The sequence below is a fragment of the Symphalangus syndactylus genome, chromosome 1 (assembly GCF_028878055.3).
Source record: "Symphalangus syndactylus isolate Jambi chromosome 1, NHGRI_mSymSyn1-v2.1_pri, whole genome shotgun sequence".
NCBI classification, from domain to species: Eukaryota; Metazoa; Chordata; class Mammalia; order Primates; family Hylobatidae; genus Symphalangus; species Symphalangus syndactylus.
In genome coordinates, this window is record NC_072423.2 from 88,429,254 (window position 1) to 88,447,658 (window position 18,405).

At 37.2% G+C, this 18,405-nt stretch overlaps 1 protein-coding gene across 1 annotated transcript; it reads left to right on the top strand.

Moving 5' to 3' along the window:
- Window positions 1–5,276: 5,276 nt before the first annotated feature.
- OOSP4A (oocyte secreted protein family member 4A) lies at window positions 5,277–11,595 on the top strand. The gene is made up of 5 exons (XM_055294032.2): window positions 5,277–5,343; window positions 6,782–6,960; window positions 8,333–8,430; window positions 10,405–10,539; window positions 11,303–11,595. The coding sequence occupies exons 1-5, from the start codon at window positions 5,277–5,279 to the stop codon at window positions 11,376–11,378; spliced, it is 555 nt and encodes a 184-aa protein (XP_055150007.1). The 3' UTR covers window positions 11,379–11,595.
- The last annotated feature ends 6,810 nt before the right edge of the window (window positions 11,596–18,405 follow it).

The window sequence follows — 18,405 nt, forward strand, 5'->3', positions numbered from 1 at the left end:
TTTTTTTTTTTTTTTTTGAGACAGAGTCTCACTCTGTTGCCCAAGCTGGAGAGCAGTGGCGCGATCTCGGCTCACTGCAAGCTCCGCCTCCCAGGTTCATGCTATTCTCCTGCCTCAGCCTCCCGAGTAGCTGGGACTACAGGTGCCGACCACCACGCCCGGCTAATTTTTTGTAGAGACAGGGTTTCACCATGTTAGCACGGTGAAACTTAAACAAATTGTTAGAAGCTTAAACAAATTTACAAGAAAAAAACAACCCCCTAAAAAGTGGGCAAAGGGCATGCGCCCAGCACTTTAGGAGGCTGAAGCAGGTGAATCACCTGAGGTCAGGAGTTCGAGACCAGCCTGGCCAACATGGCAAAACCCTATCTCTAGTAAAACTACAAAAATTAGCCAGGCGTGGTGCCATGTGCCTGTAGTCCCAGGTACTTGGGAAGCTGAGGCAGGAGAATCACTTGAACCTGAGAGGCAGAGGTTCCAGTGAGCCGAGATAGTACCACTGCACTCCAGCCTGGGTGACAGAGCAAGACTTCGTCTCAAAAACAAACAAAAAAAGAAGACATACATGCGGCCAACAATCATATGAAAAAAAGTTCAACATCACTGATCATTAGAGAAATGCAAATTAAAACCACAATGAGATACCATCTAACACTAGTCAGAATGGCTACTATTAAAGAGTCAAAAAATACAAATGCTGGTGAGGTTGTAGAGAGAAAGGAATGCTTATACACTGTTGGTGGGAGTGTAAATTAGTTCAGCCATTGTGGAAGATGGTCTGGAGATTCCTCAAAGACCTAAAGGCAGAGAAACCATTTGATCCAGCAATCCCATTACTAAGTATATACCCAAAGGAATATAGAATAATATATATTATAAAGACATGCATGTGTATGTTCATTGCAGCACTATTCACAATAGCAAAGACATGGATTCAACCTAAATGTCCATCAATGATAGATTGGATAAAGAAAATGTGGTACATATACACCAGGGAATACTGTGCAGTCATAAAAAAGGACAAGATCATGTCCTTTGCATGGACATGGATGGAGCTGGAGGCCATTATCCTTAGCAAACGAATGCAGAAACAAAAAACCAAATACCACATGTTATCACTTATAAGTGGGAGCTAAATAATGAAAACACATGAACAGGTACAGGGAAACAACACACACTGGGGCCTTTTGGAGGGTGGAGGGTGGGAAGAGGAAGAGGGTCAGGAAAAATAACCAGTGGGTACTAGGCTTAATGCTTGGGTGATGAAATAATCAGAACAACAAACCCCCATGACACAAGTTTACCTGTGTAACAAACCTGCACTTGTACCCCTGAACTTAAAAGTTAAAAATACACAAAAGGCCAGGTGCAGTGGCTCATGCCTGTAATCCCAGCACTTTGGGAGGCTGAGGTGGGAAGAAGTTCGAGACCAGAAGTTCGAGACCAGCCTGGCCAACATGGTGAAACCGCATCTCTACAAAAAATACAAAAATTAGCCGGGCATGGTGGCCCTTGCCTGTAGTCCCAGCCATCTGGGAGGCTGAGGCATGAGAATCACTTGAACTCAGGCGGCAGAGGTTGCAGTGAGTCGAGATCACGCCACTGCACTCCAGCCTGGACGACAGTGTGAAACTCCATCTCAAAAAAATAAAAAACATACACAAAACACAACAAATGAGATGTAAAATAATACAGCTGTTGTGGGGGAGTTTGGCAGTTTCACCCCTAGGTTGTCATGTAAAGACTAATAGTAAGGTCTGGTATTATGTGCTATCTCAGCATCTGGTGAAACTGGAAGGGCTATAAAGGCGTAACTGCATATTTATCTCCCTCCTCCGCTCCTGAAGATAAGGTCCCCGCTAAACAGCTCTGCTTATCAAGGAGACCAGATACAGTTCCTGCTTATCTCTGTGAACAGTGGGTTTCAGTTCCCTGGCAGCCTGCAGAATTATTCAAACAAGCCAATCATATGCTCCTGTGGGATCTAGAGGTCACCTCACCCTCTTGATATTACAAAGCTTATGTCCCAGAGCCCCTGGTTGTTCCCTCTGCTCCTAAGTGCAGTCCTCGTGTGGACCTATGTGCTATGTGGTGTTCTCCTATGCAAGGCTGTGAATGTACACACCAATGAATTGCTTTGGAGCGCTTCTGCTCAGTGTCAGGTGTTGTGTGTTTGGCTATCACCATAGCCCTAGGATAGGAATCTCTCCCTCAGCAAGGCAGTGAATAGGAGGCAATTAAAGCTGAGTCAAATACCCCAAATAATTGAAAACATGAATTCAAACAAATGTTGAACAAGAGCTTTCAGAGTAGTACTATTCTCAAAGATAGAAACAACCCAAAAGTTCATCAATGAATGAATGACTAAAGAGAATATGCTATACTCATACAACGGAATACTATACAGCCATAAAAAGAAATGAAGTACTGATTCATGGTACCATGTGAACTAAAAATAAAATTCTATGCCTTCAACTGATTGAATGAACCCCCATCTTGGCCAAGAGGACCCCAGAGAAACCTTAAGAACTATGTTCCCAGCCATCAAGGGGTGGGGGTTTGGACATGCCTTGTTACACCACTTCCCTTCTGTGGTTTAGACACAACACCTGACTAGTATTAATGTTAAAAAAGAGATCAGGCTGGGCGTGGTGGCTCATGCCTATAAATCCCAGCATTTTGGGAGGCTGAGGCGGTCAGATTGGCTGAGGTCAGGAGTTTGATACCTGTCTGGCCAACATGTTAAACCCTGTCTCTACTAAAAATACAAAAAAAAAATTAGCCGGGCGTGGTGGTGTGTGCCTATAATCCCAGCTACTTGGGAGGCTGAAGCAGGGGAACTGCTTGAACCAGGGAGGTGGAGGTTGCAGTGAGCCGAGATTGTGCCACTGCACTCCAGCCTGGGCAACAGAGTGAGACTCTGTCTCAAAAAAAAAAGAGAAAAAAAAAGATCATAAGTCTGACACTTGTGGCAATAACACACCAACTTATAAACAGGACCCGAGGCCATGCAAAGTAATGGTTAAGTCACGCACCCCTACACTTACAGAATAAACTTTGTTCTAACTGCCACAAGGTTTTTCTTTTCCTTTTCTAGCAGCTAAACAAGCACTGGCCTTGAGATAAGCAATATTAAAACAATGACAGCTCGTCCACTGTCAGAGGCTAACTGACCCTCCTGTGCCACAAGCCATAACTACAGCTTTGATTGGACAAGGGACTCATTTCAGCAACTTTCTCCTGATAAGAGACCACTGAGCAAGAACTGGTTCTGGCCAGTTTACAGAAGTTGCACACTTGTATAACTTTGTGTCCTGGAAAGACCTTTAGATGTATAGGGCCTAACTGTAATACATTTAAATGTTAAGTCTCCACCCCAAAGTGAACATGGGTCATATATAACATGCATGTTTATTCAGCACTTATGTGTTAGAACCACCTTAGTGAATATTCATAGCTCCTCCTATAACCCCATATAAATTCATATGTTAATACATATGCTTGGCCAACCCATTCAGCATAAATTCCCATCTCACTCCTCCCTCCCTGCAACGTGCCTGCCTTTCAGGCTCTGCTGGAGGCTCTGCATCCCAGCCTGTTAGGATGGCCGTCTTGCAGTCTGTAACCCTTTATAAGAAATAAAGCCTCTTTTATTTGTAAATAAATAAATAAATAAATAGCATGATTTTTAAAGTTAAGAGTATGATTTGATTCAATTTTTACAAAGTGTCCAGAATAGGTAAATCCGAAGAGACAGAAAGTAGCTTGGTGCTTGCCAGGGGCTGGGAGAAAGGAGGAGTGGAGAGTTGCTTAAGAAGTATACGTTTTCCTTTGGGGCGATGATGAAAACATTTTGGAACTATAGGGGTGATGGTTTCACACATGTGTATGTACCAAGTGCCACTGAATTATATACTTCAAAATTGTTAATTTTATGTTAATTTAACACTTATAAAATTAGTGGTTATTTCAACAGAGGAGGAAAACATGTAAGCTATTGGAATTAGAAATTCCAGTATTATTTTATGTACTTCTATGTAGTTACCTATTTAAAATAACCATATATTTATTCACCTCTTAAATAAGAAAACAGATAAGTATTTTCAAATAAAAACCACTGAAATATTCTTGATAAATTTAATCTACTGTAAGGCTCTCATTCCCAAATATAATTTAAGTGATAGGTACCTTAACATAAAATCCTACTAATTTTAAAGAACATGCAATATAACAAAAACATTTAGTAGAAAGGACTTTGAGGTTTCTGATGTTCACAGATGTTACTTTTTGCATGCTCTGTTACATCAGTTCTTAATCCTAGAGATTTCTATAGCTAAAAACAATTATTTTGTACTTAGAAGCTGAGGCAATCTATGTGACACACTACACAATTTCTAAAAATAATTTATTAGGCTTTTACTTTTACTTTTTGAGAGGAAGTTTTTTGGAGGTTGATTTCTGCCAAAATGTAGAACCCAGTGATGCTGTTATTCTTATCTATTATCCCTTTTACTCACAATTTTTCATTACTAGATTTAATTGTCCAAAAATGCCCTTAGAGAATATTTCTTTAGATCTCTAGATATCTGCACATTCATAATAAAATGCTTGTAGGGAAAGCAAAATTAAACCAGAAAGCATTGTTTTGCCAAAGCTTAGACCACAGGTGTGTGGATTTGTTTACCTGAATCAAAACCTCCTGAAGCTAATTACAAGCACTGATCAGTGAGCGCATCTCGTCCCAGGTTTACTGGATCTGAATCATTGGTTGGGAGGTAGAGCAATAGCTTTTTTTTTCTTTTTTCACAAGAACCCAGAGTGAATATAATATGCAATATTGCAATATTGTTAATCAGTTCATAAATAATTCTTCTGTATCACCACTTGAATTTCTCAAATCATCTTGCAAAGCCCTACTTTAACAATTCAATAGACACATATCAAATATTATGTCAGACACAATTTCAGACACATCTCCATGCTTGAGAAAAAAGACACGGTGGTAGGGGATGCAGCCTAGAACCACTTTCCACATGTTCTTTCCTGAGTTTCTGATTTACCTTTCAATGGCAAAAACCGCAATTATTTTTGCGCCAACTTAATAACTTCAGCTGTGAGGACGAAAAGCCAGAACTATGCTAAGGGGTTCTCAGTGCTTTCCAGAATGATAAACCATCACCCACAGCTGAGGAGGCAAGAGGTTTATAAACACCTGTGGAGGCCCACTTCCCTAGGTTTTCTGTTTCCTGTGATACCTTGGGCTGGAATCTGAAGCAATGAAGATCTCGTGTGTGTTGGGAGAGCTCGTCATGCTTTTCGAGTTGATTCATGGTCTCCAAGATTGTAAGAAAAAAGGGGAATTTTTGGAGGTGGCAATTTCAAACAGCAGGGCTTTTTTTTTTTTTTTTTTTTTTTTTAACATATGGTTGACTTTGGGAGTTTGTTTATTTATAACCTGGTGATCAACTGCTAATAACTAATGATCGCAAAGTTATAGCCAGACACAGTTCTATCTTTACCCCTTGTACTTCCTCTTGAATTTTTCCTCTAAGCTGATCTCAAGGTGCTGTTATTTTTTATTTTTTCTTACATGCAAAATATTTCCAGGTTCTTTCTCTGCTGGAGACTAGCTTGTTACTTTGCTGAATGTGAAATACTTATAGTGACTGGCAAAATCAGGAGAGACCTGCCCAGCGCCTAAGAGAGGAGGTTACCTAGGTCTGCATTCATGGCCATGGGGTATGAAGTTTGGACAGACAGTAGTCAGCTGTATTCAACTGTATATGATTCCTTTTCAGAGTTGAGGCTCTGAATAGATTTTGCATAGATTTTAATCCTTATCTGCCATTTAATAGTTGTGTGACCTTAAAGTTATCCATGTGTAAATATGGGATAATAATAAAATTGACCATAGAAATGTACTGAAAATGAAGTAAGACCTCAAACCAAAATTTAACATAGTTGGCAATCAAAATTATCATCGGAGTAACTGCAATATTATTTTGTTTCCGAATCCTTAGTTTCACATACCAATTAATATTTATTGGCTCAGATATTTTGATGCAAAATAAAATTTTAAGTGGACGCACATGATATATTTTTCCATGTGTGCAACCAAATATAAAGCTTTTTCTTGTTTCTCCATTTCAGATAGATATCACTTACACCTAGATATATTTCAAAAATGTGTTCATGAGACCTGTTAGTAAAATTTGAACAATCCCTAAAAACAAAGTGTGCATGTTGGGATATTTGACTTATTTAGCTTAGAAATTCTCAACTATCGCAAGGACAAAAATCCAAACACCGCATGTTCTCATTCACAGGTGGGAATTGAACAATGAGAACACATGGACACAGGAAGGGGAACATCACACACCGGGGCCTGTTGTGGGGTGGAGGAAGGGGGAAGGGATAGCATTAGGAGATATACCTAACGTTAAATGACGAGTTAATGGGTGCAGCACACCAACATGGCACATGTATACATATGTTAACAAACCTGCACGTTGGGCACATGTACCCTAAAACTTAAAGTATAATTTAAAAAAAATGCTCAAGAAGTACTCCTATGGTTTTTCCACATTCTGATGAAAAAAACTGAGACACATAGAGATTAATTGACCCAAGATCTCCCAGTGGAAAAATATACAAATAGGAACAAAACATTTTCACTCTACAGTTGGGAATTCAGCTCAAGAGGTTGAAAGTTTCCTGAGCTCTTTGTTTGGGGGCAGACGTACTATTTGATGTTTTCCCTTTTTAAATTTTCTTTCAACAGTGTCTATAACCTGTTCTGAATCCTGGCTCCAGGTCAAACTTAGACGAACGCCACTGTTAAATGACCTGCAACCTTTGCAAAACGAACTCTCTCTAGGAATTGGCTGTCCTGTAAACATGGTCGAGGTGGATTTCTTTGGGTTCCTGTATCTTCTAACTTTTTGTGGCATCAGAGTGAGCGTAAGAGCAGTTATTATTTCAACCAATAATATATCTTTTGACTGTTTCGGGTCCACAAACCAATGACTAAAACTGCAGTATTCACATTTTAATTGTCAGTTAATTTAATAGTTCATGTAATATTGACTATTCTCTTCAACATTTTTGGATATTGCTTCTATCTGTAGGAAATACAAATAGGATTTGGGATCCCAAAAACTATTCATTCCTACTTCAAAAACTATTTTTTTGGCAACATATCTCTTTTGCCTGTGACAGCGGTTTTTTTTTGTTGCTGTTTTTTAAAATACTCTGTGTTAAATCTAGTTTGAGAGAAACATTTCATTTTGAAACAGTACCACAAATACCCAACTCTTGTTGTTGACCTAAAATTTTGATGCAAATGGGGCATATCAGTTCATATAGTTCCTGTATTAATAAGAGAGAAATCAATCTTTCCTGTCACCAGAAAACTTTTTTTTTTATTTTTATTTTTTTGCTTTATGTTAAATTGTTGCTGTGTTTTGTAATTGTAGCCTAGTTTTTCCTTTTTGGAATCACATCCGTTTCTAGTAAAGATTATTTAGGTGAACTGATTCTATTTTTGGATCCAAGTACATGACTTTATCATTTGTTTGCTGCTGTATCTCTAGTATAAAAAAAAAAAAGAAGTCTAGTATTTGGCAAGTACTCAATTTAGCATGAGGCTGACTCAACTGCTTTTCTGAAGTTGTCATATATCTAGCCAAAATTCATACTGAATAATTTAGGTCTGCCTAAATCAGACTCTGACTCTTTTTTTTTTTTTTCTTTTTCTTTGAGATGGAGTCTTGCTCTGTCGCCAGGCTGGAGTGAAGCGGCACAATCTCGGCTCACTGCAACCTCCACCTCCTGTGTTCAAGCAATTCTCCTGCCTCAGCCTTCTAAGTAGCTGGGACTATAGGCATGCACCACCACGCCTAGCCAATTTTTGTATTTTTAGTAGAGATGGGGTTTCACCTTGTTGGTCAGGATGGTCTCGATCTCTTGACCTAGTGATCTGCCCACCTCTGCCTTCCAAAGCGTTGGGATTACAGGTGTGAGCCAATGCGCCTGGCCCAGACCCTGACTCTTAAACAAATGTGGTGATCAAAAGTTGTCTATGCAGACTCAATTTCCAAATACAATGTCCCTGCTACTATGGCAAGGGCTATTAATGTCTGCTAAAACCAGGGATTTTTATCACTTAGCTCTGCTCTTCTATTGTATACTGTGCACTCATACCTACTTTATTTCATAAAGTAAAAAATAAAAGTAAAAATTTATTTTGTATTTAATCTATATTTTTTAAATGGAATTTGAAAGCATTTGAAAGAGATATAATTAAGATAATTTATATCCTTTACACCTTTAGGAACATGGAGTAGGTATTCTCATTGAAAGTTTAATCGTATATGAACCAACGAATTTTGACTTCAATTTACACATCCCAGTATCATGCTATGTGCAAAGGTAAGTGCAGTGCACTACTGAGATTAAGGCTATCTAACATTATCCTTGGCTTCTAGGTGTTCTGATCAGTTAAACTGCTGAATATTATGCTAAGGTTGGACACTGGATCAAATTTGATCTATGGTGTTCTGTTTGGTCATGTGAGTAGGTGTAAAATAATTGATTCTCTCAATGTAGTTTCTGCACGAGTAGATGAGGCTCAGTTGCTATATGAGAATTGAATTCTACAGTCACTAAAGAGATTATATCAGAAAGTTTTTGTTAGTAAGCTTTCCTTTATAGTGGTGTTCCTTGCCTGCACCTGCCCATACTGCCTCATCCATGGCTATTATAGGAGCTCTTAAGTTTTTGTACAAACCATACCACCTTTCTGCAGATGTGGGGAGGAGCCAAGAGATTCAAAATCAGTATTTTCTCAATTTTAAAACTAGAATTGAGTCAGTCTCTGATTTGTCAGTTTCTGCTATATATATATATATATATATATATATATATATATATATATATATATAAAATCAAGACTTGCTAATGACCAAAATTCTCTCTTTGTTGGAGAAACTTTTCTGCAATGAGAGAATAACGCAGGAGAGCTTGTTGATGGAGGTGAAGGCAATTCTGCTTGTGGCCAAATCCCTGGGTGAGCTGTTCACAAGGCCCAGTTGCATGTGTGTTCTCTCTGCCCCTAGAGTGTTCATTCCAACCTATTTTGAACAGTCTGACCTCTGGAGACACAGAATTTAATGGCCATATTTATCTTATAACCACTGACTTCAACTATACTGTGTGATATCTGCTTTTCTTATTCATTAACGCATCTTTGGTCCTTCTCATTAGTGAAAATCAAGTCAAGTCCCTATCTCCAATGTTATATCAAATTTAGGTTTTCTTTAAGACTCCTAGAGTTTTACAGAGCACACAAAGGATTTGGAGAAGAAGAGGGTTTAGTATAATCTGAGTAGTACATTTCCCTCCGCTGCTTTTATCTTCATGTTTTGCTGATATGACAGGATGAAAGAGATTGGATCACAATTTTCTCATGGTTACATGGTGCAATTGTGGTCCATTTCCAGCAATGCTGGCTAGATAATCATACCTTCACCCAGAACTGTATCTCGAATTATGGATGTGTGAGTTTTTTGGAGTTCTTAGAAAGGGGGTGGTCACCACAACTGCATATTTCCTGATGGACCAATCTAAAACAAGGCTTACTTCTTCGTCCATACAACTGCCACCGTAGGCTTCCACGCAACCTGTTCATTTTCTGTCTTGGTTGTTTTTTATTCCAGTATCTTGACTTCTTGAGGTCCCCTCTCCAGTTCACAGGTATTCTTGAGTGAAATCCTGGAAATATGGCTGAAACGTTGGTACCTGCGGGGGAAATTACTTAGTCATACTACAATTCATGGTGGGAGAATATGCCCTTTCTGTCCCCTTTTCTACACCTCCATGTCTCTCATGTGTCATTCTACTGCATAGGCAGATAGTTGGGAGTAAAATATCAGCCTCTTGCTGTAGGAAACTCTGTGTTGGAGAAGCTGATAGAAACACCTTTATTTGGCTTCATTAAGGGACGGAGAATTTTAGTGACCCCACTTATCCCTCTGTCATAGGCTAAGAACTCAGAACTGCATGCCTCTAATCATTCTCTGTAGATGTCTGTTGAGATGATTAGAGATAAGAGCTGCTTCAGCCACTTATTAAGAGTTCTTGGTATTTGGCATTCCTATGAAATTAGCTTCAGGTCACAACAGTACATTTTGGGATAATGAAAAGTTGTATTCAACCATCTGTGAATTTTTTCTCATATTCTGTGAAACAACACATTTTCATATTTGTCTCAGCTAGCTGATTTGGCATTCTCTCACAGCTGGAAGAGATCTGTTTAATTTAGTTTTTCTCCACATTTCAACTTTTTCTCCACCTCCAAAAGCATCATACATACAAAGCTTAAATCTATTCTTTTGTCTTTTTCAGAAGGTTTCCAATAATCTTAGTGATGAGAGGGAGAGAGAATGATAGCCGTCGTGAATGCAGAAGGTCAGTGGGACAGCACCGCTCACTATCACATGAACTTGAAGACTTGGAAATCCGTCCAAAAGTGTCCTATGTGTAAGAGTATTTTGAATTAGTACCATAAATGTTTACAGTACATTTATATAAAAAAGGCCAGGGTTTAGTAAGGTGGTGGCATATGCCACATTTTGTGTACTATTGCCCATACGATTTTAGTTCAGGATCATTGGAATACTGCATTTTTTATGTTTATTAGGGATATATTTTATCTTGGCATTTCTCATTATTTCCTTACATAAAACAGATTTGCAATTGTAACCTCAATAGTTCTTTTATATTAATTTACTTGAGCTAGAGATAAACCATCTTTGGTGCATATAAGTATGGAATGGGATCATGGATTCCCACAAAGATAGTAATTGATATCTATGTTAACTCTAATTCCAGCTTTTTGTTCTAAAAGAACTAAATGTCAGCAAGAGAAAACTCAAATGGCCATAAGAATATTCAAATAGGCTATAATCTTTGTACTTTAATATGCTAGAGGGACAGGCCCTTATTCCACGTATCAACCGACCCTCATAATTCTAAACTTGAGAGGGTGTCCTCATGTAAAACTTATAATCATTTACTAAGCATTTGTTAACTAATAGCTACATATACACATAATATGTATGTGTGTATACATGTGTATATATAGTATTTGTGATACTTGAATCATTAGAATATTATAATGGTTCCTGGGGTTTAAAATTGATACCTTTTTCCCACGTTCCCACTTTGTTGAGCCTCAGTGGATAGTTAGATAGTAGTTTCCCACCAGTACAACAATGTAACTGTTTCTTTTCCGTCATTACAGGAACAGTGTTCCCTTGTTGAGCTACCTAATTGTATCCCTTCCTAAGTGTAAGAACAAAGCTATACATTCTGGATGATGAGGCCACCCTACTTCACCTGGTACTCTGGCTGCTTGAGGATTTCATTGCCTTTTAGAAGTTGGACTAGTCACTGGATATTGTCTTTTATCATTTCAAATGTGATATTTTTAAATGAAAAACCTGCTCTGTTGTCCATATTTATGAACTGTTGGGGTAGGGAGAAAAGCCTTCCCTTCCCAGATTTTAAACTCGTAATAAAGGTATTCTTAAATAAGGTTTTACAATTCTTAATGGTTATTTATATTTTTAAAAGAAAGCTTCAGTCCTGATTCACAGAGCATTATAAAGTATGAGGCAATTGCATTTTGTGAATAGGCTTACCCATCATCATCTGTTTTGGGTAGCAATTGAGTATCTAATACACAGTAGTCTTTCCTTATTCAGTTTTGCTTCCCATGGTTTCAGTTTCTCGCCATCAACTGTGGTCTCAAAATACTAAAATATTCTTAATATCTTCATGGAAATTCATAACTCCATTTCATACTTGTTACATACTCCAAAGAAAGAGAGACACATTCACATAACTCTTGTTGTAGCATATTTTATGATATATGTTATTGTTAATCTCTTACTATGCCTAATTAAACTTTATCATATATATATATATATATATATATATATATATATGAAAAATTATAGTGTTTATACAGGGTTTGGTACTAACCACAATTTCAGGAATCCCCTGGCGGTCTTGGAATGCATCCCCTATGGATAAAGGGAACTACTGTATTATAATCTAATTCTCCAGTTGTTCCCCATTTCACTGACTTCTAATGATATGTGTAAAATAAGATGAAATCAGAATTTTCTTTATAAATGGTTCAGAAAATAGCCTATTTTAATCTCTTCTGTATTTTTCCCCCTATGGATCTCTTTCCTTTTCTGTGTGTTAGCAATTTCAAATCAGTTTGGAAATGTAGGTTCATCCATCTGGTCATATAAAGAGGCTAGAATTGAGAGGAAATAAAATTCCAGTTGATTTCTGCATTATTGATGATTGTTTCAAACCAAAAGTGAATATTCCTTGTCCAAATATCTCTAAAGGCAAATGGCAGCATTTGAAAAGAATGTAAAACTCTTTTGCTTTTAGGGATTCTCTTGAAACTCTTCACTCCTAATCTCTGGATTATGGATCAGTTGACAAAAGTAACAAGGGGTCATAATCGCAGCATACTCTAGTCCTGATAAGGCTGTCAAACAGTTTAGAGCCCTGGATAAATAAGGCTTCCTGCAAATCTCTGCCCTTTCTTAACCAGTCAGAGGGAGGAACCTCTGCCTCAGAGTTTAGAAGATGTCAAGGGCCTGGGGCCAGGAAGATTTCCAGAACAGCAAAAATCCAGGCAGGGCTGTAGGGTGACTTTGTTTCTTCTCACCAGTGGATTAAAGATTGAATTTTCTTATGAGAAAAATTGAAAGTTGAAGTCCGTAAATGTGTCTCAAATGCTGTTCTTTCTTGGGTAATGTAGTAAATAAACATGGTCCCCTAATACTATCCTGTTCTATTGCCCTTTATTTCTGTTTATTTCCCAGAGCATTTTCCCCCTTTTAAAATAAGCCCCTAAGGGAATTTACTAACACAATATGAACTATTTCAATGCTTGAATATAAGAACATGAGTTTCATTTTAATTCATGAGACATTTTTCATTTTTCTCTAGAGAGAAATGTGTTACCTATTTTAAATTTGATAATTTAACTGAGTTGCTGTAATTTCTTGTTTTAACGAATGACTCATACATGTATATGCTCTCTGTTCCTCAATTCTTTCAATTTAAGTGTCTTTTTGTTAGATTTATGTTTTAATTTTAGAAAACCAAGAGTTGAGAAATCCTACAGAGCAGTTTTTTTTGTGTGTGTGCATTTCACTCTTGTTGCCTAGGCTGGAGTGCAATGGCACGATCTTGGCTCACTGCAACCTCTGCCTCACGGGTTCAAGTGATCCTCCTGCCTCAGCCTCCCTAGTAGCTGGGATTACAGGTGCACAACACCATGCCCAGCTAATTTTTAAAAATATTTTTAGTAGAGATGGGGTTTCACCATGTTGGCCAGGCTGGTCTCAAACTCCTGACCTCAGGTGATCCACCCACCTTGGCCTCCCAAAGTGCTGGGATTACAGGCATGCACCACCATGCCCAGCTAATTTTTTATTTTTAGTAGAGATGGGGTTTTACCATGTTGGTCAGGCTGGTCTCGAACTCCTGACCTCAGGTGATCTGCCTACCTTGGCCTCCCAAAGTGCTGGGATTACATGCACGAGCCACCACACTAGGCCTAAAAGCAAAGCAAAAAGGTTTTCTACAAATAAGTGTCCTTTGTAGAAATCATCAGTGCAGGACCTATTAATATTAGTCCATCCCTCCCAGAAGTGTCATAGATGAAAGATGATCCAACCACATTTAAGTCTACATACAGCAAGAAAGCAAGAGAGAATAAGTGGGGAAGGGTTTTGAAGAGAGACAATGCATTTAGGATAGGGTAGAGGCAGAATTGAAGGACCATGTTACTGTAATCCTCAAATATGCTCTGTCCTTATCTCTGCTGCATCATCTTTCTGCACTGATTGTGATTATGAGATTATAAGAACCTGACTTGAAGATTGAAAAAGTCGGCTCCAGACGCAAGGTGCTCAAGGGCAGTGACATGCATTTGCTCTATCAGAGCGTTACAGGGGCAAGCTCCATGGCCAGAGCTGTAGCTCACCAGTTCGTGTGATGTACTGCCATGGAATTTGTACAGTGGAGTAAAAAACATATGAGGGCCATAATGTTACCATATTAGGTATCACCAATAGGTGGGCAATGTTATACAGATGTTAGGTCAATATATACACACACACACGCATATGTGTATGTGTTGGCTCAGATCATGGAGGAGGCTAATTCCCAAGATGCGCAAGCTGGAGACCCAGGAAAGCTCATGGTATAGTTCCAGTCTAAGTCTAAAAGCCTGACAATCAGGAACATTAATTGTGCGAGTCCCAGCCTGAGGGCAGAAGAAGACCAATAATATCTGAGTTCAAGCAGTCAAGTGAAAAAGAGCGAATTCTCCATTCCTCTGTCTTTTTGTTCTATTCAGACCCTCAACACATTGGATGATGCCCAGCCAAGTTGGGAAAGGCACTTTGCTTTACTCAGCTTACCCATTCAAATGCTTATCTCCTCTGGAAACACCCTTGCAAACACACCCAGAAACAATGTTTAACCAAATAGCTGGGCACCCTGTGGCCCAGGTAGACTGACACATAAAATTAACCATCACACTGACTCATCTATATTTAAGAGATTTTATTAATTCTATGGTGTTCCACAACCTTCTTCTAATATTTCTGTACTTAATATATCCTATAAATTTGCCTGTTATTTAAATCTAAGTTTATTACTTCTTATTGATTTTAACTATTCTTTTCTTGCCTTGATAGCACAATTCCATACTCTCAAATAATACAGATGAAACATGTTGTAAAAGTTAAATTGTTACAGAATTATAAACTTGAATGCTAGAAGACTATGGATAAACAGCATTAACATTCAGAAAGAATTTTTGAGAAAACAGATACTTTTGGAAATATATAAACTTAAAATATTATTAACCTTAGATGACTTCTGAAGATGTGAAGATATCCAGCAGCAAAACAAAATAAGGATTGCAATAGGACTAGAAGTTCTAGCCAGGCAAACTAGGCAAGAAAAGAAATAAAAGTCATCGAAATTGAAAAGGTAGAAGTAAAATTATCTCTGTTTGCAGATGACATGATCTTATGTATCGAAAATCCAAAGAATCCACAAGAAAGCTACTAGAACTAATAAATGAATTCAGCAAGGTGCAGGGTAAAGGTCAACACAAAAAAGATAATATTCAACATTAAAAGAAGTCTTAATACATTTCAAAGGATTAAAATCATATAGAATGTTGTGTATTTTCTGACACAAAGAATGTCTTTATAATTCAAAAATTAAAAAAAGATATTTTAGGCTGGGCACAGTGGCTCAAACTCATAATCCTACCACTTTCGGAGGCCGAGGTAAGAAGAATCACTTGAAGTCAGGAGTTAGAGACCAGCCTAGGCAACAAAGTGAGAACCTGTCTCTACAAAACAACAACAAAAAAGATATTTAAATATCATCATATGTATAAACTGAGGAATAAATGTGTTAATAATCAATGATCAAAAAGTCATAACAATAATTAGAAAATATTTCAAACAAAAATGATTACAAAAAGGCCAGAGTTCCAAACCTGTTAGATATAATTAAAACAGCATATAGAAAGAGATTTATAGAATGAAATGCATTAGAAAAGAGGAAAGCTTGAAAAGTATACACTAACAAACCATTTCAAGAAATTTGTAGAGCAAAATAGATTCAAATAAAAAAGAAGCAAAAAATAAAATAAAAATAGCATAGATCTTAAAATTTCTGAAAACAAATCACAAAGCTCAACAAAGCCAACTGTGATTCTTTGAATATCAGAAATGAAAAAGAGGCATCAGGTTAGGCAGATAATAAATAACTTTAATAAACAGATTTATTTATTAAATAATTAAGGACATAAACGACAATTATATGCCAACTTATCTGAAATGTTAGAAGATATTGACAAATGCTTAGAAGTACGTTACTCACCAAAAGTAATTACAGAATCATTATTTTAAAACCGTAGTGTTATAACAGTAAAATAAATTAATTATCAAAAGCCTTCTATAAATCAAATTCAAGGCCCAGTTTGCTTCATGTAATATTTCTACAAGACATTTAAGAGGAAAATAATTTCAATCTAAAACTCTTCAAGAAAATTGAAAAAGAAATAATTACCAACTTAGTTCATGAAGCTAGGTCAATCTTGATAACCTTCTAAGAGAAGGAAATGACAGGCCATTTTCATCAATGAATACAGATGTAAAAGTTTTAAGCAAAATAAAAAACAATACTGAAATATATAAATAATAATATAATTTGGTTTGCATCAATAATGAAATTTGGACCAAATATTAGAAAAAACTATTACAGTATCCTTTTTTTCTTTGAGACAGAGCCTCACTCTGTCACCCAGGCTGGAGTGCAGTGAGACCATCAGGCTCACTGTAGCCTCGACTTCCTAGGCTCAAGCAATCCTCCTGCTTCAGCCCCCCAAGTAGCTGGGACTACAGGCATATACCACCACGCCCGGCTAATGTTTTTGAATTTTTAGTAGAGATAAGGTTTCACTATGTTGCCCAGGTTGGTCTTGAACTCCTGAGTTCCAGTGATTCTCCTGCTTTGGTGTGCCAAAATGCTGGGATTACAGGGGTGAGCCACTGCGCTTGGCCTTATCACAATATTTTAACAAAATACCAGATTAATGGATAATATAGTCATCTCAGTAGATGCAGTAAACATAGTTGATAAAATACATCAGCTGATGATGATAAAAATGAGCAAACAATACAAAGAAACATCTTTAATTTGGGAAAGTTTAAAATACCCTATATCAAGCATCATGCTTTTACAGGGTAAAATGCTGATACCTTTCTCTCTGATAAGAAATAAGATAAAGGTACCCATGATTACTATTTTTATTAAAGTCTTTGTTGGTGGTTCTAGATAGAGTATATACAGCAACACTAAGGAATAAAAGATAATATAGAAAGAAACTCATTCACAGGTGAATAATTATGTATATAGAAAATACAAAAGAATTTACAGATAAATTATTAGTTAACAATCAATTAAGAAACTCGTTCACAGGTGAATCATCATGTATATAGAAAATACAAAAGAATTTACAGATAAGTTATTTGTTAACGATCAATTAAGAAACTCATTACAGGTGAATAATTATATATATAGAAAATACAGAAGAATTTACAGATAAGTTATTAGAATCAACAATCAATTTACAAAAAGCAACTGGAATTTGCTGAACCAGCAACAGTAAGTGAATAGAAAAAATGATAATAGGATGAGAATATCTGATACTTAGGAGTAAATCTAAGAAAATACGTACAAAAACTATAGGAAATTATAAAAATTTACACTGAGACATAAAGATCTAAATAAATAGAGAATATGTTCATTGATTGTTAGACTCGTGGATTTTAGATTGACTCTAATCTCCTAAAAATCACAACTTTTTAAAAATTGAAACTTGGCAAGCTGGTTTTAAAATTTACATGGGATAGCCGGGCGCGGTGGCTCACGCCTGTAATCCCAGCGCTTTGGGAGGCCGAGGCGGGCGGATCACAAGGTCAGGAGATCGAGACCATCCTGGCTAACACGGTGAAACCCCGTCTCTACTAAAAATACAAAAAATTAGCCGGGCGAGGTGGCAGGCGCCTGTAGTCCCAGCTACAAGGGAGGCTGAGGCAGGAGAATGGCGTGAACCCCGGGGGGCGGAGCCTGCAGTGAGCCGAGATCGCGCCACTGCACTCCAGCCTGGGTGAAAGAGCGAGACTCCGTCTCAAAAAAAAAAAAAAAAAAAAAAAAAAAAAAAAAAAAAATTTACATGGGATAGCAATTGGTCAAATACAGTCAAATACTGTCAAACAGAAAATGAAGGAGGATTTCATGTATCATATATAAAGATGAAGTACAAATTGATAATCAAGATAATGTGTTATTGGCAGAAGAATATACAAAAAAAAACCATGAGTAAAATATAAAGTCTAGAAATAGATATACACATACATAGACTTGATTTATGATGAACAGGCTGCAGAGAGGTAGATAATGAAAGACTTTTTAAAAACGGGACAGAAAATATCTGGACATTCATTTGAATATACATATGGTCATTTACCTCGCCCTATTCAGAAAAATTACTTCCAAGTGGATTAAGAATGTAAATATAAAGAGCTTAATTGTAAAAAACTTTCAGAAGAGAATAGAGGAAAATTTCTTCATGATTTTGGTGTAAGAAGGACTTATTAAAGAAAACACAAAAAGCACTAACCATAAAGAAAAATAAAATATGCGTTAGCCTAAAATGTCAATAGTGATGAGTTTAAGAAACTGTGCTCTAGGTACTTAATACAGGTAGAGATTAATCCT

Excerpts from the sequence above, each read along its gene's own strand:
- OOSP4A (XM_055294032.2), top strand. The coding sequence starts at position 5,277 with ATGAAGATCTCGTGTGTGTTGGGAGAGCTCGTCATGCTTTTCGAGTTG. Across the intron at positions 5,344-6,781 it reads GATTCATGGTCTCCAAGATT|TGTCTATAACCTGTTCTGAA; the intron begins GTAAGAAAAAAG and ends TTCTTTCAACAG. Across the intron at positions 8,431-10,404 it reads GTATCATGCTATGTGCAAAG|AAGGTTTCCAATAATCTTAG; the intron begins GTAAGTGCAGTG and ends TGTCTTTTTCAG.